At 30.1% G+C, this 19,929-nt stretch overlaps 1 protein-coding gene across 2 annotated transcripts; it reads left to right on the plus strand.

The window, feature by feature from the left end:
• Nucleotides 1-4,301: 4,301 nt before the first annotated feature.
• LOC8258085 (protein CHLOROPLAST IMPORT APPARATUS 2) lies at nt 4,302-8,405 on the plus strand. 2 transcript variants are annotated; one of them, XR_001535174.3, is made up of 3 exons: nt 4,302-6,040; nt 6,832-6,982; nt 8,101-8,405. XR_001535174.3 is itself a non-coding variant. In XM_015718649.3 (3 exons), the coding sequence occupies exons 1-3, from the start codon at nt 5,018-5,020 to the stop codon at nt 8,155-8,157; spliced, it is 1,236 nt and encodes a 411-aa protein (XP_015574135.1). In that variant the 5' UTR covers nt 4,306-5,017; the 3' UTR covers nt 8,158-8,405. The 2 variants fall into 2 exon arrangements, 1 of the variants encoding a protein (XP_015574135.1); XM_015718649.3 differs by having other exon boundaries at nt 4,306-6,040; nt 6,827-6,982.
• Nucleotides 8,406-19,929: the final 11,524 nt, after the last annotated feature.

Below are 19,929 nucleotides of genomic sequence, written 5' to 3' on the forward strand. Positions count from 1 at the left end.
TTAAAAAATATATTAAATTGTATCTCTAAACTTAATTTTATAATCAAAATAATAATAACGGCCGTGCAACATACGAGTAAACGATTAGTTTCATTAAATTCTGCGCATATATAACGAGCTCTAAAATGTTAATATGTGTCTAATATATTATAGAAAAATACTACTTTTTTAAGTAGAGACACAATGAATATATCTGAATAGTGAAATAATATGTAAATTTATATAAATTTAGATAGAAAATAACTAACATTTAGTGAGAAAATCATAAAGTTTTCATTGAAAATACCCATAGTTATCAATGCACCTTCTTTATCAAATTTTTGAGTGATAAATGAATTATTAGCAAATTAAATTAAATTTTTATTTTAACTTTGAGATACAAAGGTATACAACTACTCTGATTGAAATTAGGTTTGAACACATAATTAGCAATTAATAGAGTTTTAAATATTTAATTGTTTAGAATTTGAATTATAATTACACATAAGCTTTTCATAGATCTACGTAATTATACTTAGTTTGTTGTATTTTTAAATTCATAAATTAAGAAATTAATATAAAAATAATAAATTCTTTCTTTAATGATTATGTAATAATTAAGATTATAAGTTATAATCTTCTTTGGGTTATTTATTTTCATTTTTTAAAAATTTTTCTTAATAAATAAGTAATGAATTGCAAATATTTAGTAATAAAATTTAGTTATTTAAGCTGCTGAGAAAGCCAATCCTAAGACAATGATTTCTATGTAAAAACTATAACCTATATTAATCTCTGATATCACACCACAAATATTTTAGTCTTTGATTTATATATTAAAGAGATAATAAATATTAAAATAACACATTCTGTAATGCTTTAAATTAAGTTGAAAATATAAAGAAATCTCTATTTATAGGATAAGTGAATACGTAGCATGAGGTGAGAACTTTCAGGTTCCACAAGATATTGAAAGACAAAACCCAGATATTTACAATAGTAAAATATCTATCTTAAGAATGTCTGCGATATTCTTAGATATTCTTAGGGAGCAGTCTTCCAGAAAGAAAAACCTAAAAAAGTGCAAAATAAATTGGCTTTCTTTATTTCCTTAAAAGAAAAAAAAAAGGAAAGAAATAAAGAAATGCCTTTTTCTATATATAAATGTAATATTTTTATTAAATAACAGCCTGAAAAAGACTGTTAATATTTTTATTCATTATGTATTTGTAATAGTGATTTTAATATTTATATTTCATGAAAAACAAATTGTTCGAGATTAAATTTGGTAAAAGTAATTTTTTAAAGATAAATTTATTTTTAAAAAATTAAAGAGTAGAAAACTAAATTGATGTATTATTTAAAAGTAGGTTTAATATAAAATGTAAAAATGTAATTTATTAAATAAAAAATTCTAAAAAAGTTGAGCAAAACCTTTTTAAAGGTTCACTCTTAACTAAAGAACATATAGGTTTCTGCGGTATTTGCATATTGGTACTTAATATCACTAATTAATAAATAAATGAATCAAAATAATACATTTTGACAAATGTTTTTCTTTATTTCTCTTTTCACCTAAGAAGTATGTGGACACTAATTTAGAATAGTCAACGTCTCCTTTTTGAAAAAAAAGGGAAAAAATATAAATATTGAATTTATGATATATATTATTTATTTATCTAATTTTTTCATTAAAGATGTGATTAGTATATATTAGTAAGGAAGGAATTATAAAAATACTATAATTTAATTCGAGTTCTATATAAATAAAAAATGGTAGGATTTAAATTCATAATTATTTTTAAAATAAAACATAGGGACGAATGTGTAAAAACAATAAAATGAGTTTTGATTACCTAATCACAAGCTATTGAACCTAATAAGCCCAACGTATGATTGCCATTAGCCACACACAAAAGGCAAAAGACACCAAAAAGATACAAATCATTGCTCTCTATATTTCTCTTATCTGAGATCCAAAAAACACCCCACCCCTTTTTTCCTAGATCCACGTGATAATCCTCCAACGAATAAAAGATATGCCACGTATGCCCTAAAAAATCCAGGGTACCCAATCGGATCCTGCCACATCAGGAGATAAGGAACCTTTGATATGAAATCTATAGGAAATTTGCAGGTGGTATGGGTGACAAAAGAACTGAGGATAATCCTACCAGAACATCCATGCTTGCCCATCATTAGGATTAAAAACTCTTCTGACCATTATGCCCAGCACGAAGTCTTGCTGAATTACAAGTGATGATAATTTTTATAACATACTATAATTTTGAATATATATATATATATATATGACTAATAATAACTACACAGTTAGTATAATTGAAATATGTTACATAAGATGATAATACTTTATCAATTTATTAATTAACTAGTAATTTATTTTTACATAATTATTTTATTTGTTTCATATATTATATTTATTTTAATTTTTTAATAATATTAGCATAAAAAAATGAGTTTTATTTTTATCGATATTTCTATTTACATTTCTATTAATCATTTACAAAAATCATATAATATAGTTTTGTGAAATTTTTATATTTATTATATGTTAAGATAAATAAATATAAAAAGTATATATATTTATCAAATTTAATTTTGTATCTGTTTCATTATACTAATAAATTCTTATACATCTACATAATAATTATTTTAAAAAAATCAGATTGTTAGAATTTTTATTATTTATTTTTTAATTATTTTTTAATTTTGCATATATATAACTTGCCATAAATTTATTTTGATAGTTTTTTGTAATTCAAATTTTAAAACTTTATTTTTACTATATTATTATTATTATTATTTTATATCTATATATATGAATATATTATATATATATAATATATATAATATATATAATATATAAATATATTATTAGAAAGATAATAAAATTTATTTTAATATGTATTAGCTATGAAATTTATTATAATTATTTTTTAGAAATATAATAGTTTATATTTAAATAAGTTATAAAATTTTACCATATTTATTATTAGCATTTAAAATCACATTTAATTTTTTATAAATATTATAATTAATATTTGTATAAATATGTCATGTTTCATTTTCTTATTGAAAACAAAAACAATATAACGTGATTTTATAAAATTCTACCACATAAAATATTTAAAATTATATATATATTTTAGATTAATATTATTCTATTTTAATATAAATTAATACTAAAATTATAATCAATAAATTACTTTTTAAGATTGAGATTCTTTGTCTTATTAACTAAGTATCTTATTAGTTAATATAATAATTATATGCTACTTTTGAGAATTAATTAAAATGTTAATTTTAATTATATATATATTGTATTATTATATTATCAATATAGTAAATTAAATACAAAAATTAAACATTACGATTATGTTTATATATATATTTAGAATGTTCTATCGTACATAAATAAACAAGGAAAAGAATGATGATATTTTTATCTACTTTTAAAATCTAATTTATATTAATATTTATCATCAGTCTAAAAAAATCAACTTATATTCAATATTTAAAATCTTCTATTCTTTTTATGTATTCTAAACAGTACTAGAAATATTAAAAGCTATATACTAAGAAATTATGTTGTTCTATAACATATTTTTTAAAATTGTCAAATATATTTTTTTATCTTTTATTCAGTGAAAAATTAGCATGAATGTCATAACAATATTTATAGATAGTGGTGAAGAGATCATTGGAAGTTAAACCTTTCTAATTTCTAATTTCTTTTTGAAGGAGGATTTTTCCTAATTTTTAGGTAGTGAGAATATTAATTAAATTCACTTTTATTAATATATCTTTAATTTGTCATTTATATAATAATTTTCTTGATAAATATCTAATAATTAATTTGATATAAATTGAAATAGCTAATTTAATATATGCTAAAAAAGGTTATTAGAACAAATAAGTGAAGGGAGCTTTGATCCAGTGAGAAAATGAAATCTATTTAGAAATATATGGTAAAGTTTTTAAGAAATACAGAGACTAAACCTTGTTTAAGAAAGAGTGACATATTTCTAAGGATGGAAAGCGTAAGATACCATTTTGACATTATAAAGAAATACTACCATTTTAACTATTAAAATGGCAAACTATATTGTAACGAATAGAAATAATAATAATAACAAGAGGGTTAATCCAGTAAATGAGCATAACAAAATAATTGAACTGCCAAAAAGAGTAGAGAGAGATAGAAACTAAAGAAGAGTGGTCCCACAGTAGGGACTACAGCAAACAAGCATTGTCCCTTCCTCTGGTCTCATCTCATCCTTTTAACTCTCCTCATTCCAGTCTCCCACAGAGATAGAGAATTTCTTTTGTTTGTGTGTTCGTGTCTCTGCCATTTATTTCTACACCCACATCTTTCTCTCTCTCTCTCTCTCAACGGTTCTTTATCACATTTGCCTCTGCCCGTGACCCTTCTCCTTTCCCGTCAGATACTAATCCTTTCTTACACTTTCTTCTGCAACCTTTTCCCAATTTCATCTCTTTATAAACTGTTACTCAATCACTTCCTTATAGGGTAACTCTTGCTTTCCCAATTCTGTTCATTTCTCGGGTAACGTTTCTAGTTAGCACAAATTGTCTTGATGAATTGAGGTTTTACCTTAGGAACTTTTGGTCCAGAAATGAGTTATGAATTTTGCTTAAAAGATACGTCCATACATACAAATATTGCTTTTCTTTCTCCCTTTTTATAGGGTTCTAGGAAATTCATCCCTTTCTTTTTATATAATATCAACTCTTGGCCTTTTCTCCTTTCTTTTCTATGCCTCAGTATACTTCTTGATTTGTATTTTTTTTAGAGGTTTAGGGTTTAGGGTTTTTCTATTCTCTACTGTGTACTCTTTCGATTCCCAATTCTCACTTCAAAAATTGCCTCTTAATTCTATTTCAGTCTCCAATTTTAGCTCAACTGTGAAATGGGGTTCTTCCCTATTCTGTGTCCTCTCTGAATTTGACTGAAACTATTTTTTTTTCTTCTGGCGTTGTTGATATTCATTTCCAAATGTCTTCTCCTTGTTTAAGTGGAGGTGGTAGAGCCTATGGGTTCGATTTAGAAATAGTGAAATCCCCATCAACATCAACAAGAACTTCACACACATCATCTCCATCTTCAACTCTCTCTGAATCTAGCAATTCGCCATTGGCTATCTCCACAAGAAAACCACGTACTCATCGAAAACGTCCCAACCAAATCTACAATGAAGCAGCTGCCCTTCTCTCCACTGCCTATCCAAATATCTTCTCCACCACAAATCCTCGCAAGTTCACAAAACCTCACCAGGACACTCTTCTTCTTGATGAGTCCTTATCCTCCTCCGAATTGCTCTGGCCTTTTCGGGTTTTCGACGAAGACTCTAGCTTTCTCCTCCATCAAACTGTTGAAAGTGAAAAACCCAGTTTCCTGATTGAGCCAAAAATCTCGAATTTGATGAATTCTTGCGACAAGTACTCTTTCTCTTGTCAGAGTGACTCACAGGGGAATTCTATGGAATTGTGCGATGGGTACGAGGAGGATTTGGATGCCGAGTCGATCTTAGATGAAGAAATTGAAGAGGGAATTGATAGTATCATGGGGAATCTAAGCGTGAGTAAGGATAAGACTGATGATGGGTCCATTAAAGATGTCAATTCTTGGTACGGGAATCCGATGGGATTTCATTTCAGTGGGAATGGAATGAGAAAAGGAGTGAGAGCTCTAAGACATGGACATGAATCAAATTTGTGGAATTTTCCAATTGTCGATATGCTTCAAATCTCCCCAAGACTTAGCAGTAACAACAGCAGCAGCAGCAAGAAAATCACTTCAGATTTTAAGTCCAAAAAGTGTAAATCCGATGAGAAAAAGAAAAAGAAAGTGGTGGAATTAAAGAATCTGGAAATGGCCAAGAAGGAGAGTTCAGTCCCGCAATCCAGTTCGGGTTTACTATTGAAATTAAACTACGACGGCGTTTTGAATGCTTGGTCGGACAAAGGTTCGCCGTTTTCTGAGGAGATTTCAGGATCCGAAGGAGGAAATGATGTCTCTGTATGTTTCTCATCCAACGCGCCTTTTTCGTATTAAAAAGGACAAAAACATTGTTTTTTGTTTTTCTTTCAAATGACAATGGTAATGAAGAATATAGTATTTTAAATATTTTATTGTCTTTAAATCTAAGACAAATATAAACTAATAAATAATTTTTCTCTTAGAGAATCAGTAAATAAAACAAAATTATTGTATTCAGAAAGTATTTGTCATCTAATAAACTTTTCAATATTTTTTTTTTCTAAAATAAGTATTTTTTTTTTCTAAAATAAGTATCTGCTGTCAGATGATATTTTCAGATTTTCAATTATTAAATAAAAAATATCCAAATATGAAATTAAATTTTATTATATATTTATTGACAAGTTAAACTTATAAATGTTTATTCTTCCTGATTTTTTGGGTTGTTTGACATTTGGAGGAAAAAGTGTTGTCTTCAATTTAAAATTTTTGTTTTGTCCTATATTTTTAATCCAAAAATTACTTTCAAAAAAATAGGTAAGTTGATATTTAAAGCAAGTTTTAGAAAAAAGAAAGTTAATATATGAAACTAAGAAATTGTAAATTATTTTATATTACATTTTATATAAAATAATTATTGTTTTTAACGTTTTGCTTTTGTTTTGATATGCTAAAAACATCATATTTTACCTGGATAATATGGGCAGTTCAAGGAATTTATTTCTATAAAAAAGGAAAATTTATCTTTTTATGCAAATAAAATATTAATTTTTGATGATGAGAAGCGTTTGTATTATTTTTAATTATTTAGTTAATTTTGGACAGGCCAGATTGGCACAGATAGATTTATTTTCGGAAAATGGAGGAGTGAGAGAAGCTAGCGTGTTACGCTACAAGGAAAAGCGGCGTACACGTCTCTTCTCAAAGAAGATCAGGTACCAGGTTAGAAAAGTCAATGCCGATCAACGGCCCAGAATGAAGGTAACTTCTTCATTACTTTCTTTGCTATTCTTTTTGATGGGCTAGGCTAAAGCATGTTGCTGTAACTGGATGTGGGGATCCACTTAATGGGTAGGCTTCAATTATAAGAAAAAAGTTGGTAGGTGGAACCTGTGACAATAAAATAAAATAAAATAGAAAAGAATGTAGCATCTATACTAACTACCTTCTTCTTCCTTTTTTTTTTTTTTTTTTTTTTTTAAGAAAGAAAAGGGATAATAGAGGAAAACTACTATGAATTGTTTAAAATATTTTATTTTTTCCTTCTCATGTAAAAAAAACTATCTTTCCATAATTTCTGAAATAATTTTCTTATAAAAGTTGCTCTAATATGTGAGAAATCATAAGATTGTAAATTGAACTAATCCGAGTCAAATTCTTAGTTTGAATTTGGTTCTTTTATTATTGAGCCTACTTGAGTTAAATTTATGAAATCTATTTCAAACTTAGTGGAGAGTTTAAACTACAAACCATTGTTTAAATTATTTATCAGCTTTTTTAGAAATAAAGTATTTATTATAAGAATTATAATATATTTGTTAATATCTATAATTTTACTCTTACAAATAAATTTAAATAAATAAATTTTATTAAATAACCTTAAATAAAATTTTATTTAATGAAATTAGGTCACGAATTGTTTGATTCGTTTATAACTCTGAAACATTTTATTTTAACTTTATATATATTTTAAAGAATATACTTATTACTCATCTTTATTAGTAATATTGTGTGATTTTTTCTATAAAATAGCTTATAATATTTTTGTCAATTTTAAATTATGTTTAAGGACTTCAACATCATAATATATAACTTTACGTGCTAATAATAATGTTGTGTTATACAATTGGATATAGCTTAATTAGTATTAGGGTTGTCTTTCGAGGCTTGAAATCACTAATTTGAATCTAACGTAATTAATTAAAAGAAAAAAAGAACACAGTATTCTAACTTTTGCTGATGTGCCATAACAAATTTTGATCCTCGCTAAAATACAAAATTAAGTTATAATTCACCAATAAAAGCTTTCTTTATTTTTTTATTTATATATTCATCTTGAGGTCTGATTTTATATTGTCTCATTGTATGCAACTTTGCAGGGGCGATTCGTGAGAAGGCCAAATTCAAGTACAAGTAGTCAAAGAAGAGAAAAATAACAATTGTTTTAGGCCAAGAATAATCCAGCAACTTTTATTTCTTTTGCTTTGTTGTTTGATTAGCACTTTCGGCATATGTATTCATTTTGTAACCCCAAACACCATAAACTTGAGGAGATGGAGAGACTAGTTAAAGAAAAAGAAATCATGAGAGATGGAGCAGGCCTACAAGATTTTGCCTATTTGCCCACTAAATTATTTTTTTTGTTTGATATCCAGATTTATAAAGAATCAATTTTCTAGTCTAACTAACTTTACGAATCATATGATTTTTACTTTTGGAATGTGAATAAAAATATTAACTTGATTAAGTTTTAATCTCAAATGAATTGGGGTCGGTTATATGGATTCCTGTATTCCACTTGAAATAGTTTTGAATTACATTTTTTCAGAAAATATTAAGGCCACTAGATTCATTTTGAAATGCCCTATCATGTATACTTATAAAAATTCATAATTCATTCGATGTGCAACAAAATTAAGGTGGTTGTCGCTTGCTATAACTTTTCTATTTTATCCTGATTTGGAACCGTCAAGCACTATGAACTAATGCGTAAGCTGAGTTGTTATACAGGGAAAAGCAAATATATACCACGTTTGTGCTATAAGATTTTGTTTTATGGTCAAAAAAGTAATTTTTATCTATATTGATATCTCAACTCAAAAACTTTTATTTATACTATTTTTTAGCTTCTTTCTACCAAAAACAATTCTTTTCTTTCAAAACCATTACTCTTACAAAGCAAGAAATAAAATCAATAAATCTAATTCAAAATCAATAAATCTAACACAAAATCAAGTGTCTATCGACCGGTATATTCTTGAAATGTCCTCTTCATATGAGGGTTAGGGTTTTTTCTCTTTATGGGAAACTATAATTTTTTCCTGCAGGAAATTATGTCGCCTTAGTGGAGATTTGATTTTCTTATTATTAGTGTTTCTCTTTTCTTAATGTTACTTCTTTCCTTTTGTTTCTTTTGTTCATTGTCTTCCACCTTTTTTCTATCAATAAATCATTGTTTTTTGAATTTATTTTAATTGTGTATGTTTTATTTATAATTTTAGCAAATTTTGTTTTCAATTTGCAGGGGGAATTCTCTTTGCTAGTCTCTGTTTTTTGGGTCTAATACTATGGCCTACGTTACATTGATATTCCTATTGAACTGCAGTTGTGATTTTGATTCAGAATGACTACCTATGTCTAGAATGTAACTCAAACAAAAAAGACATAGCAGATGTGTTGATTAAAGAATCTAAGGATAGGTCATTGTTATGTCAAGCAGGAACCCTTTGGACTTCAGGACATTTTAATGCTAATGCCCTAATGACCATAATGAGAAAAGCTTTTAATACTTCTCATGGAGTTGAAGTGCAAGAGTGGAGAAAAATTGTTTTTATTCCAACTCTACCATTAGAAGGATAAAAAACAGATTTTAGATCGGGAACCCTGAGATTTTGATAGAAATTTGTTTATTCTGAAAGAAACAAGTGGTCCTGAACAAGCTTCCAGTATGGAGCTATTTTGTGGTACAATGTGGGTTAGAGCTTATGACCTTCCCTTACGTTGCATGAGTAGGAGTATGGCTATCAACACCTATTTTTGGATCCAGATATCGAGAAAATTATAAAAAAAATCCTATGATGAAAGTTACTGTCTTTCTTGAGTTTTAGAAGACTGAGGATGGCAAATCTAAGTGATATAGATGGGCTAGCGCAAGAAAAGCTTGAAAATGATGGGCTTGATGAGGAGCATGCAAGGAAAGCTAAGGATGCTAAAGATGGGCTAAGCTTGCCACAAGGCCCAATAATAAGGTCTAGAGCCAAGAAGTTGCAACAAGCCTTAAATGGCTATATACAACATTGGGCTAGGAAGGAGAATCCATTTAAAGCCCAAGATCCACAACTATTAAAGAGCACTAAGATTGGGGTTTATTCAATCTATTGGAGGTTTAAGCCCATGACAAACCAATTAATGCCGAAATATGCTTGTAGGCATTGGTTTAGTTTTATTCTTAAACATCAAGTTTATTAGGGCAAAATAGTGTTTTTTCTATTAGTTGTCTTCTAGGGTTTGTTTCAAGTCTATTTAACTTGAACCAAGTCGTATGTTATATTAAGTTTTGATTATTAATGATATTTCATTGTTCTAGCAACCTTTGCTTGAATTCTTGTATTCTTGTTGAATGCATTTAACTCTCATTAAAGATTTGATTTATATTTGTGGCGTGCTAGGATTAGGGTTTAAAGAACTTAATTTTCTTTAGGTTCTAATTCTATTTATCAACCTTATAATATGATCTAGAGTGATCCTAGGATTTGACTCAATTTGTAGTGGGTTTCTAGGCTAGTGATTTACGGGTCCATAACTATTAGAGCTCGTATTTTATATTATTAAAGTTTCTTAACATTTAGTATCAGAGCTTTGGCTCTTGAAAATCAGATTGCATATTTGATATGCATCATTTTATACATATTTACATGCCCAATTGTTTACATTTTTGTGCATAGTTATCTTGTTTTATGCCAGAATCACATGTGTTTTGGTTCCTTTTACGTTTCAGGTCATTATCGAGGGACATTATCAGTAATTGAGGGAAATATGAGTAATTATGGACCCGAATCCATCAAATTGAGTAAGGATTAGCATTCCAAGGTTGAGCACATCCTGGACTCTGGCCGTGCTGAACCATCAAATAATTGCCCTTCAAGAGTGCCATTTTGGCACGATTTCCGAAGCCACCACGGCCTCTACCACGGCCCGTGGTGGCTCAGCACCGGCTAGGGCATGGCCTGGAAGAAGTCGCGAGTTGCGGAATGCAGAGGTCCAGCACGGCCTAGACTCCGCCCGTGCTGATCAATACAGGCTTGACCATGGCCGTGCTGAAAGATTTATATAGGCAAAAATGATTTGCTAAATTAGGGTTCGATTTTCTGACTTGATTTCACATATACAAGCTTAGACCATCTTCTTCCAAACTTCAATACTCGACCTTAGAAGATCATTTCACCTATTGAAGGAAGGATTACAATTGTTTTAACATCAAATTGAAGATCAAGACAAGATTTGGGAGCATTCAAGAGGCAAATTATGGTTTACTATTCTGAATTGGGAATTTAGAGTTTTTCATCCAACTTAAAGAAGAAGGGTGTGCATGCCTTCAATTTAATTTTCTGAATCTATTCTTTACTTTGTGTTGCTTATTAGTATAAGTAACTAAATTTTTCAAACCCATTGGGGTTTCTATATTGTTGGATTGATTTTAATGTTTATGAGATTTTGATTATCAATGCTTGTCTCTTCTTGCTTTCATCATTAATGAGAAATCATTTTATTCATGAGACATTGTGAGTTATGGTATTTAGATTGCTTCATGTAATTGAGAAATTTATTTAGTAATTGGAAATTTGAATAGCAAGAACTGGTTAATGATCACTTAGAGATAAGGGTAATTGACTAGCTGGATTAAGAATTAACAAAGCTTAATAGAGACGGGTTAAAGCTTAATGCTAATCGAATAATCAATCGTTAGGAAGAGATTCCAAATTTAGGCTATTAGGTTTAGGAATTCGGTTATCTCGAGAGAGAGACCGAATTCAATTAAGAATTCATCCACGGGTAATTGCAATTGGTAATCAATATAATCTCTATCTTCACTAAAATCCAACTAGCTTAGGTCCCCTAGGGTTTGCTTTTTCCTTCGAGTGTTTTCCTAAATCCTGTTAGATTATTTGACATTTAGTTAATCGTTTGTTCATATTTAATCATAGCATAATACTTCATCGATTTTGTTAGGTTAGATAACATAAGACGCTGCAGTAGGTCTAGGATCACCCTTTCTCGAGAATACGACCTTGATACTCACCATTTGTGCTAGTCTGCATCAATAGGTTCACTACCTTAGATTTTAGCTACATAAATAGCCTATCAATATCCTTATTCTTTTAAATTTAGTTTTTTCTTTAAGTTTTTGTGAAGGTATTTCGACTTCTTAGAGGTATTGGAGTGGAAGTACGGTTGTGTTCTTGATTTACATTATTGTTCTTATTTTATATAATTTCAGATTTGGATTTAGTAAAAAAAAAGAAAAAAAGAAAGCACAAAAGTATTAAAAAAATTGAATCTTGAAGAAGAATACGCAATCTTGAAAGATTTCTTGAATTTCTTGATTTTCTTGAACTATTTTATGTGTTTTCTTGAAAATCTTGACTCTTGATTTGGCTTTTGAGTGTCTATAGGGGCTGATCTTATTAATCACGTTTTCCTTAGTGTTTAGGGTTAGAAGAGAGTCCTAATCTAGGCAAAGACAAGTTTTCTATATTTTAGAAAGAGGTGTAGCTACAAAGTATATAATCCATTCAGTTCATAGAGATAAGAGGATTTGGGCGGTAGATATGATAATATTAACAACAAACCAACTTGAGAAGAGATTGAACTCTAAAAATACAATCTCCTATCCTAATTACTTATTGATTCCACGAATTTTCTCATTCTTTTCTTCTTTTTTACATGTTCTTGAGCATTTAGTCAGAATTGAGAGAATTGATGCGCAAGGGTTGTTCAAGTAGTTTTTGTCAAATTTTTTTGAGAGTTTTATTTATGATCTAATCCTTTATTGATTAAACAATATTATTAAAGATTTTAGATTGATCTTGAAGCTTAAAATTGGATTTTGGTTGCTATTTGGTTAGAGAAAGGACACAAGAATCTAAATTGCAATCTTGCTTTCTTAGAGGTTTTGTTTTTTCAATTCTTGTCTTCTAATTATGTTTCTTTAGTGTTTTCTATTATTTTCCTATTACTTTTCGATATTCTTGATTGATTTAATTCTATTATAACATTAAAATTCAAAAATAGCCGAATTTGATATTTTGGATTCTTGATTGTTTTTTTTGACTCTTAAGTCTTAAGTTCTGTTTCTTTCATATGTCCATTATATCTTTAGTGTTTTTCATTAAGTATGATTAAGTAAAAGTTGTTTAAGGTGTATTTTCTTGATTAGGCCGAATTAGAGTCTTGATATTCTTGCATGCATTTTCTTAATTCTTGCATGCTTTGAGTCTTTAATTCAAATGTTCTTTGCTTCTTTAGTTGTTTTCTAGTGTTGTTGAGTCATTAAAAGTGGTAAAGAGTATTTCTTTAAAACTTGCCTATTTGCTTCTTACCTTTTTCTTGTTTCCATTTTACATATTATTGCTTCTAGATAACTTCTTTATATGACATTTACTTCCTTTTGAGTTTCTTTATTCTTTGATTCTTAATTTCTTGATCCGAACATAATCTTGATATTTTCTTGAATTTTAACATTTGCTTCAACTAAGTATTTTAATCTTTGATTCTTATTGTGCTACTAAGAGAGTGATAAAATTTGTAGTAATTCTTGATTCACACAAGAATATTCAAAAACAAGCTTGAGTGATGTGAAGTTTAACCTTGAGAGAACATAATTATTTGTGTGAAATACGAGTGGATATCCTCATTATTAGAGAGCAAATACATGAGGGAGTGTATGCGGACTTTAATTTCTGTTTATTTTTGTTTTATCATTTTCTAACTTTTTATTACAGCCATGTCAAGTGGTTTAAATGGTAATAATGGTGGCAATGATAATGAGACTAGGACAACAACATGGTATTCCTTTGCCATAAATGCATGAGAATGAGAGACTATAATGAAACATAACCAGTTTGAATGAGAGGTTGGAAAGATTAGAGTTAGGTATAAGGGAGATGACTAGAACTATGAAGGCTAACCAAAGAACCCTTAGAAATTAAATTGCCGCACTTGGAGGGAATTATGGTAATAGGCATAATGTTGGAATAGATGTAGCACAAGGTGATCATAGATAAGAACCTATTAGGAATGATAAATATTATGATCAACTTTATGAGATCATGATAACCCTGTGCTTCATAGAAGCTGGTAGAGGAGGATTTGGTGTCAGTTATGGTGTGGGTATAGGAACTAGGCGAAACCCTAACTTGGGTAGAAGTGGTGGCAACTATAGTGGTAATAGGTATGGTAATGATGATGTTGACCGAAACCTGGATATTATCAAACTTAGGATACCTAACTTTGCACGTAAATGTGACCTTGAAGCCTATTTAGAGTGGGAAAATGGGTTAATTATATCTTTGATTATCATAATTTTTTTTAATGAGAAGTAGATGAGTTTGGTGGTTAGTCATTTTAGTGTCTATGCTATTATATGGTATGAGCAGATGGTAGTGAATATGAGAAGAAACATGGAAGAGCCAATTAACAGTTGGGTGGCTCTTAAGAATATCATGAATAAGAGGTTTGTACCTTTGCATCACCAAAAGGATTTGCATCAAAGACTGCAATACTTAAGGTAATGTACAAAGAGTGTGAAAGACTACTTTAAGAAAATGGAGATGTTGATGACTAGGCTAGACTTAATGGAGGATAGGGAAGCCACAATGGCACATTTCCTTAGAGGGTTGAACAAAGAAATTATTGATAGGGTTGAGTTACAACATTATGTGGAGATTGATGAGATGGTGCACATTGCCATCAAATTGGAATTACAACTTAAACGAGAAGGCCAATAAAGAATGATTTTAAGAGCAGTTCTAGTTTCAAACCGAAATGGAATAGCTCTTAGAAGGGAGGTAAACAAGATGATAACAAATATGTTTTGCAAGTTAACAAAGAAATAGGGAGTTCGAACACCAAAGTACAAACTAAACCCCAATTGAACAAAAGCAGAAACAGAAACATTAAGTGCTTCAAGTGCTTAGGAAATGGACACATTGCTTCCTAATGTCCAAACATGCAAACTATGGTGGTCAGAGAGCATGGTAACATTGAATCCGAAAGTGAGGATAGTGACAGTGAAGAGGACGAAATTCCACAATTTATGAGATTGCAATGATGATGGTGTTGAAGAGCCAATGAAAGTGATCTTTTGGTTGCTAGGCGTACACTCAGTGTGCAAATGAAGGATGATGATTATATGCAGCAGCAAAGGGACAATATTTTTTACACCAGGTGCCATGTACAAGGTAAGGCTTGTATCCTTATCATTGATAGTGGAAGTTGTACTACTGTTGCTAGTGTTATAATGGTTGAAAAACTAGGATTGAACGTGATACCTCATCCTAGACCATATAAATTGATATGGCTTACAATTGTAGTGAAATTAAGATGAATAAGCAGGTTATTATACCCTTCACAATAGGTAGATACATAGATGATGTGCTATATAATGTAGTGCTAATGCATGCATGCCATATCTTGTTAGGTAGACCGGAGCAATTTGATAGGAAAACTTATCATGATAGCTTTCTTAGTAGGTATAGTTTTGTAAAGGAAGGGAGGAAAGTTACATTGAAACCTCTTTCTCCTATGGAAGTGTATGATGACCAAAGTAAATTAGAGAAAGAAAGGGTTGACACTGAAAATGGCAAGCGTGTTATTGAACCACTCAAGAATGGTAAAGATAGTGATAATCAAGCAAGTGAGAAGCGTAAATTGAAAAAAGGTAGTTTATTGGCTAGAAAAGGTGAGATTAGGCATGCATTGCATACTAATAGGGCAGTGTTTTTGGTTATTTATAAGAATGTATATTTGAACATTGTTGATCTTGATCTTTCCTTGCCGAGTATGTTTACTAATATTTTGTAGGAGTTTGATAATGTTTTTCCAAAAGAAATGCCAATCGGTTTACCACTAGAAAGGGGTATAGAGCATTAAATTGACTTTGTGCTAAGGGTTGCCATACCAAATAGACCAGCCTATCAAAGCAATCTTGAAGAAACAAAGGAGCTTCAACAACAATTGGATGAGCTAATGGCAAAAGGGTATGTGCATGGGAGCTTAAGTCCATGTGCGGTTCCAAAGGAAGATGACACATGGAGAATGTTTATAGATTGTCGTGTAATCAACAAAATAATGGTAAAGTATCATTATTCTATCCCTAGGTTAAATAATATGCTTGATGAGCTGCATGGTGCATGTGTTTTTACTAAGATAGATTAAAAGTGGGTACTATCAGATTCGCATGAAAACTAGGGATGAGTGGAGAACGACTTTCAAGACCAAATATGGTCTATATGAATGGTTAGTTATATCATTTGGGTTCACAAATACATCTAGTACATTCATGAAACTAATGAACCATGTATTGCGTGAATTTCTTGGTAAATTTATAGTTGTATATTTGATAACATCTTGATTTATTCTAAGAATCTTAATGATCATATTTTTCATGTTAGATGTGTCTTAGAAGTTCTTAGGAAGGAGAGGTTGTTTGCCAATCTTAAAAAGTATAGTTTTTGTTTAGATCGAGTCATTTTTTCCTGGCTTTATAGTTATTTCTAATGGTTTAAAGGTTGATAAAGAAAAGGTTAAAGTGATCAAAGCATGGCTGATATCTTAGAACATTAGCCAAGTTAGAAGTTTCCATGGTTTGGTTAGCTTTTATAGGCAGTTCATTAGGGACTTGAGTAGCTTAGCCACACTATTGAATGAGATAGTGAAAAAGAATGTTGGGTTTCATTGGGATGATGCATAAGAACATGCATTTAATTTACTTAAAGATAAATTTATAATACACCTTTATTTATTTTACCTAACTTTGATAAGACCTTTGAGATTGAGTGTGATGCTAGTGGCATTGGAGTTGGGGCTGTTTTGATGCAAGAAGGAAGACCTATATGTTACTTTAGTGAGAAATTAAATGGGACAACATTGAGGTACCGAACATATGATAAGGACCTATATGCATTAGTTCATGCATTAAAAACTTGGCAACATTATTTGTGGCCCAAAGAGTTTGTAATACACACAGATCATGAATCTTTGAAGCATCTTAAAGGGCAAGATAAGTTGAATCGAAGGCCTGCAAAGTGGATGGAATTCATTGAGACTTTTCCATATGTGATCAAGTACAAGAAAGGTAAGGAAAATGTGGTTGCTGATGCTTTATTTTGAAGGTATGTACTTCTTAATACTCTTGATTTTAAGTTATCAGGATTTGAATTTATAAAGGAATTGTATGTTGATGATTTAGATTTCGGCAAAGTGTATAGTGTGTATACTAATGGAGTTACCTTTGATAATTTCTATGTGTTTGAAGGATTTTTGTTTAAAAAAACTGATTATATGTGCCAAATTGCTTTTTGTGTGTTATTGATTAAGGAGGCATATAGTGGTGGATTAATAGGTCACTTTGGGGTAGACCTATGATATTATTTTGGAGCATTTCTTTTAGCCTGGCATGAAACAAGATATCCAAAGGATTTGTAGTAAATGTGTTGTTTGCATGTAGGCTAAATCTAAAATGAAATCTCATGGGTTATATGCACCTTTACCCGTTCTTGATATGCCTTGGAGTGATTTATCTATGGATCTTGTATTTGGTTTGCCTAGAACCAAGAAGGGTAGAGATAGTATATTTGTTGTTAGGGATAGATTTAGTAAGATGACTCATTTCATTCCTTGTTATAAAGTAGATGATGCATGTCATATTGCTGAATTATTCTTAAGGGAAGTTGTGCGTTTGCATGGTGTAGCTAAGACCATTGTTAGTGATAGGGATGTGAAATTATTGAGTCATTTTTGGCATGTTTGTGGGCTAAATTAGGCATATATGTTGTTATGGATAGATTTAGTAAGATGACTCATTTCATTCCTTGTCATAAAGCAGATGATGCATGTCATATTGTTGAATTGTCGGGAATTTGTGTGTTTGTGTGGTGTAGCTAAAACCATTGTTAGTGATAGGGATGTGAAATCTTTGAGTTATTTTTGGCATGTTTGTGGGCTAAATTAGGCACTAAGTTCATTCTTTCTACTACTTGCCATCCACAAATAGATGGTCAAACTGAGGTAGTTAATAGAACCTTAGTGCATTAGCTTCATGCTTTAATTTCTAAGAATCCTAAGCCTTGGGAAGATTTACGGCCATATGTGAATTTGTTTATAATAAAGTTGTTCATAGCACTACACATACTTCACCATTTGAGATAATGTCTAGCTTTAATCCTTTATCTCCAATTGATTTGATTTCTTTGCCTATTAATAAGCTTGTTAGTATTGAAGGTGTTTCCAAGGTAGATTTAGTGAAGAAGATGCATAAATAAGTGAAAGATAGGATTAAAAGGCAAAATGAAAGGATAGTCGAAAGGGTAAACAAAGGAAGCAAGAAAGTTGTGTTCAAGGCTAGTGATTGGGTTTAGGTCCTTTTCAAAAGGAAAGGTTCCCAAACCAAAGAAAGTCGATATTGAGTCCAAGAGGTGCTGGTCCGTTTCAAGTTCTTGAGAAGATTAATGATAATGCATACAAGATAGACTTACAAGGTGAGTATAATGTAAGTGGTACTTTTAATGTTGCTGATCTAACTCCTTTTTATATAGATGATGAGCTTGATTCGTGGACAAATCATCCAAAAGAAGGACGAAATGATATGGATGGGCTAGCATAAGAAAAGCTTGAAGATGATGGGCTTGATAAGGAGCATGAAAGGAAAGCTTAGGATGCTAAAGATCGGCTAAGCTTTCCACAAGGCCCAATAATAAGGTCTAAAGCCAAGAAGTTGCAATAAGCCTTAAATGGCTATATACAAGATTGGGATAGGAAGGAGAGTCCATTTGAAGGCCTAAGATCCACAACTATTAGGAGCATCAAGATTGGGCTTTATTCAATCTATTGGAGGTTCAAGCCCATGAAGAACCAATTAAGGCCGAAATATGCTTTTAGGCCTTGGTTTAGTTTTATTCTTAAACATTAAGTTTATCTAGGGCAGGATAGTCTTTTTTCTATTAGTTGTCTTCTGGGGTTTATTTGAAGTCTATTTAACTTGAACCAAGCCATATGTTACATCAAGTTTTGATTATTAATAACATTTCATTATTTTAGCAACCTTTGCTTGAATTCTTGTATTCTTGTTGAATGCATTTAACACTTATCAAAGATTTGTTCTATATTTGTAGCATTCTAGAATTAGGGTTTAAAGAACTTAGTTTTGTTTAAGTTCTAATTCTATTGTTCAACTTTATAATATGATCTAGAGTGATCCTATGATTTGATTCAATTTGTTAGTGGGTTTCTAGGTTAGTGATAAACGAGTTTATAACTATTAGAGTTCGTATATTCTATTGCTCAAGGTTCTTAACACTAAGGTAGGACTGAGAATAATTAAATTAAAATCACTATTTTAGAACCAATTTAGAGTTAATTATTAGAAAAATTAACTTTAAGGGGTAAAATGGCCATTTCAACAAGTCCAAGGACTAAATTGCCATAATTTTTCAAACTTTTTAGCCCTCAAAGCCAATCGGCTCTGCAAACAGCCAAATTAGCTTAGCATAGAGCTGAATCGAGTTTGTGCAAAGTTAATTGGCTTTACATGGTGCTGATTGGTTATTTTTCGTGATTCGACATTATTTTGCACATATTTTTGACATCAAAATGCCTAAAAATATAAAAATAAGTTTCTAGAAGGTTATTGTGATAATTATGGAGATTTTTGAAAGATTTTTATTGGATATTATTGAATGATAAAGAGAAAATCTTGGGAATAGCTAAGGTTTATTGTTTTGATTTTTAGGGTTTCCGAACCTTAGCTCTATAAATAGAACAATATACCCTATGTCTATGTCTAGGGGGAGCAACATTCATGAGTTAGCAACTCTGATTAATTAGCAATTCTTATTCATCGTTAGAATTTTCTTTTAGAGACAAATTATAGATAGTTTCTTTAGAAGTCACTAAAAAAGAACCCTAGGTTAAGAAATCTTTTTTTAGGACAA

This window comes from Ricinus communis, chromosome 3 (genome assembly GCF_019578655.1).
Source record: "Ricinus communis isolate WT05 ecotype wild-type chromosome 3, ASM1957865v1, whole genome shotgun sequence".
Taxonomy (NCBI): domain Eukaryota; kingdom Viridiplantae; phylum Streptophyta; class Magnoliopsida; order Malpighiales; family Euphorbiaceae; genus Ricinus; species Ricinus communis.

Bases quoted from the DNA above. Each gene is read 5' to 3' on its own strand.
- LOC8258085 (XM_015718649.3), top strand. From the start codon at position 5,018: ATGTCTTCTCCTTGTTTAAGTGGAGGTGGTAGAGCCTATGGGTTCGAT. The intron at 6,041-6,826 runs GTATGTTTCTCA...AATTTTGGACAG, and splicing joins AAGGAGGAAATGATGTCTCT to GCCAGATTGGCACAGATAGA. The intron at 6,983-8,100 runs GTAACTTCTTCA...GCAACTTTGCAG, and splicing joins ATCAACGGCCCAGAATGAAG to GGGCGATTCGTGAGAAGGCC.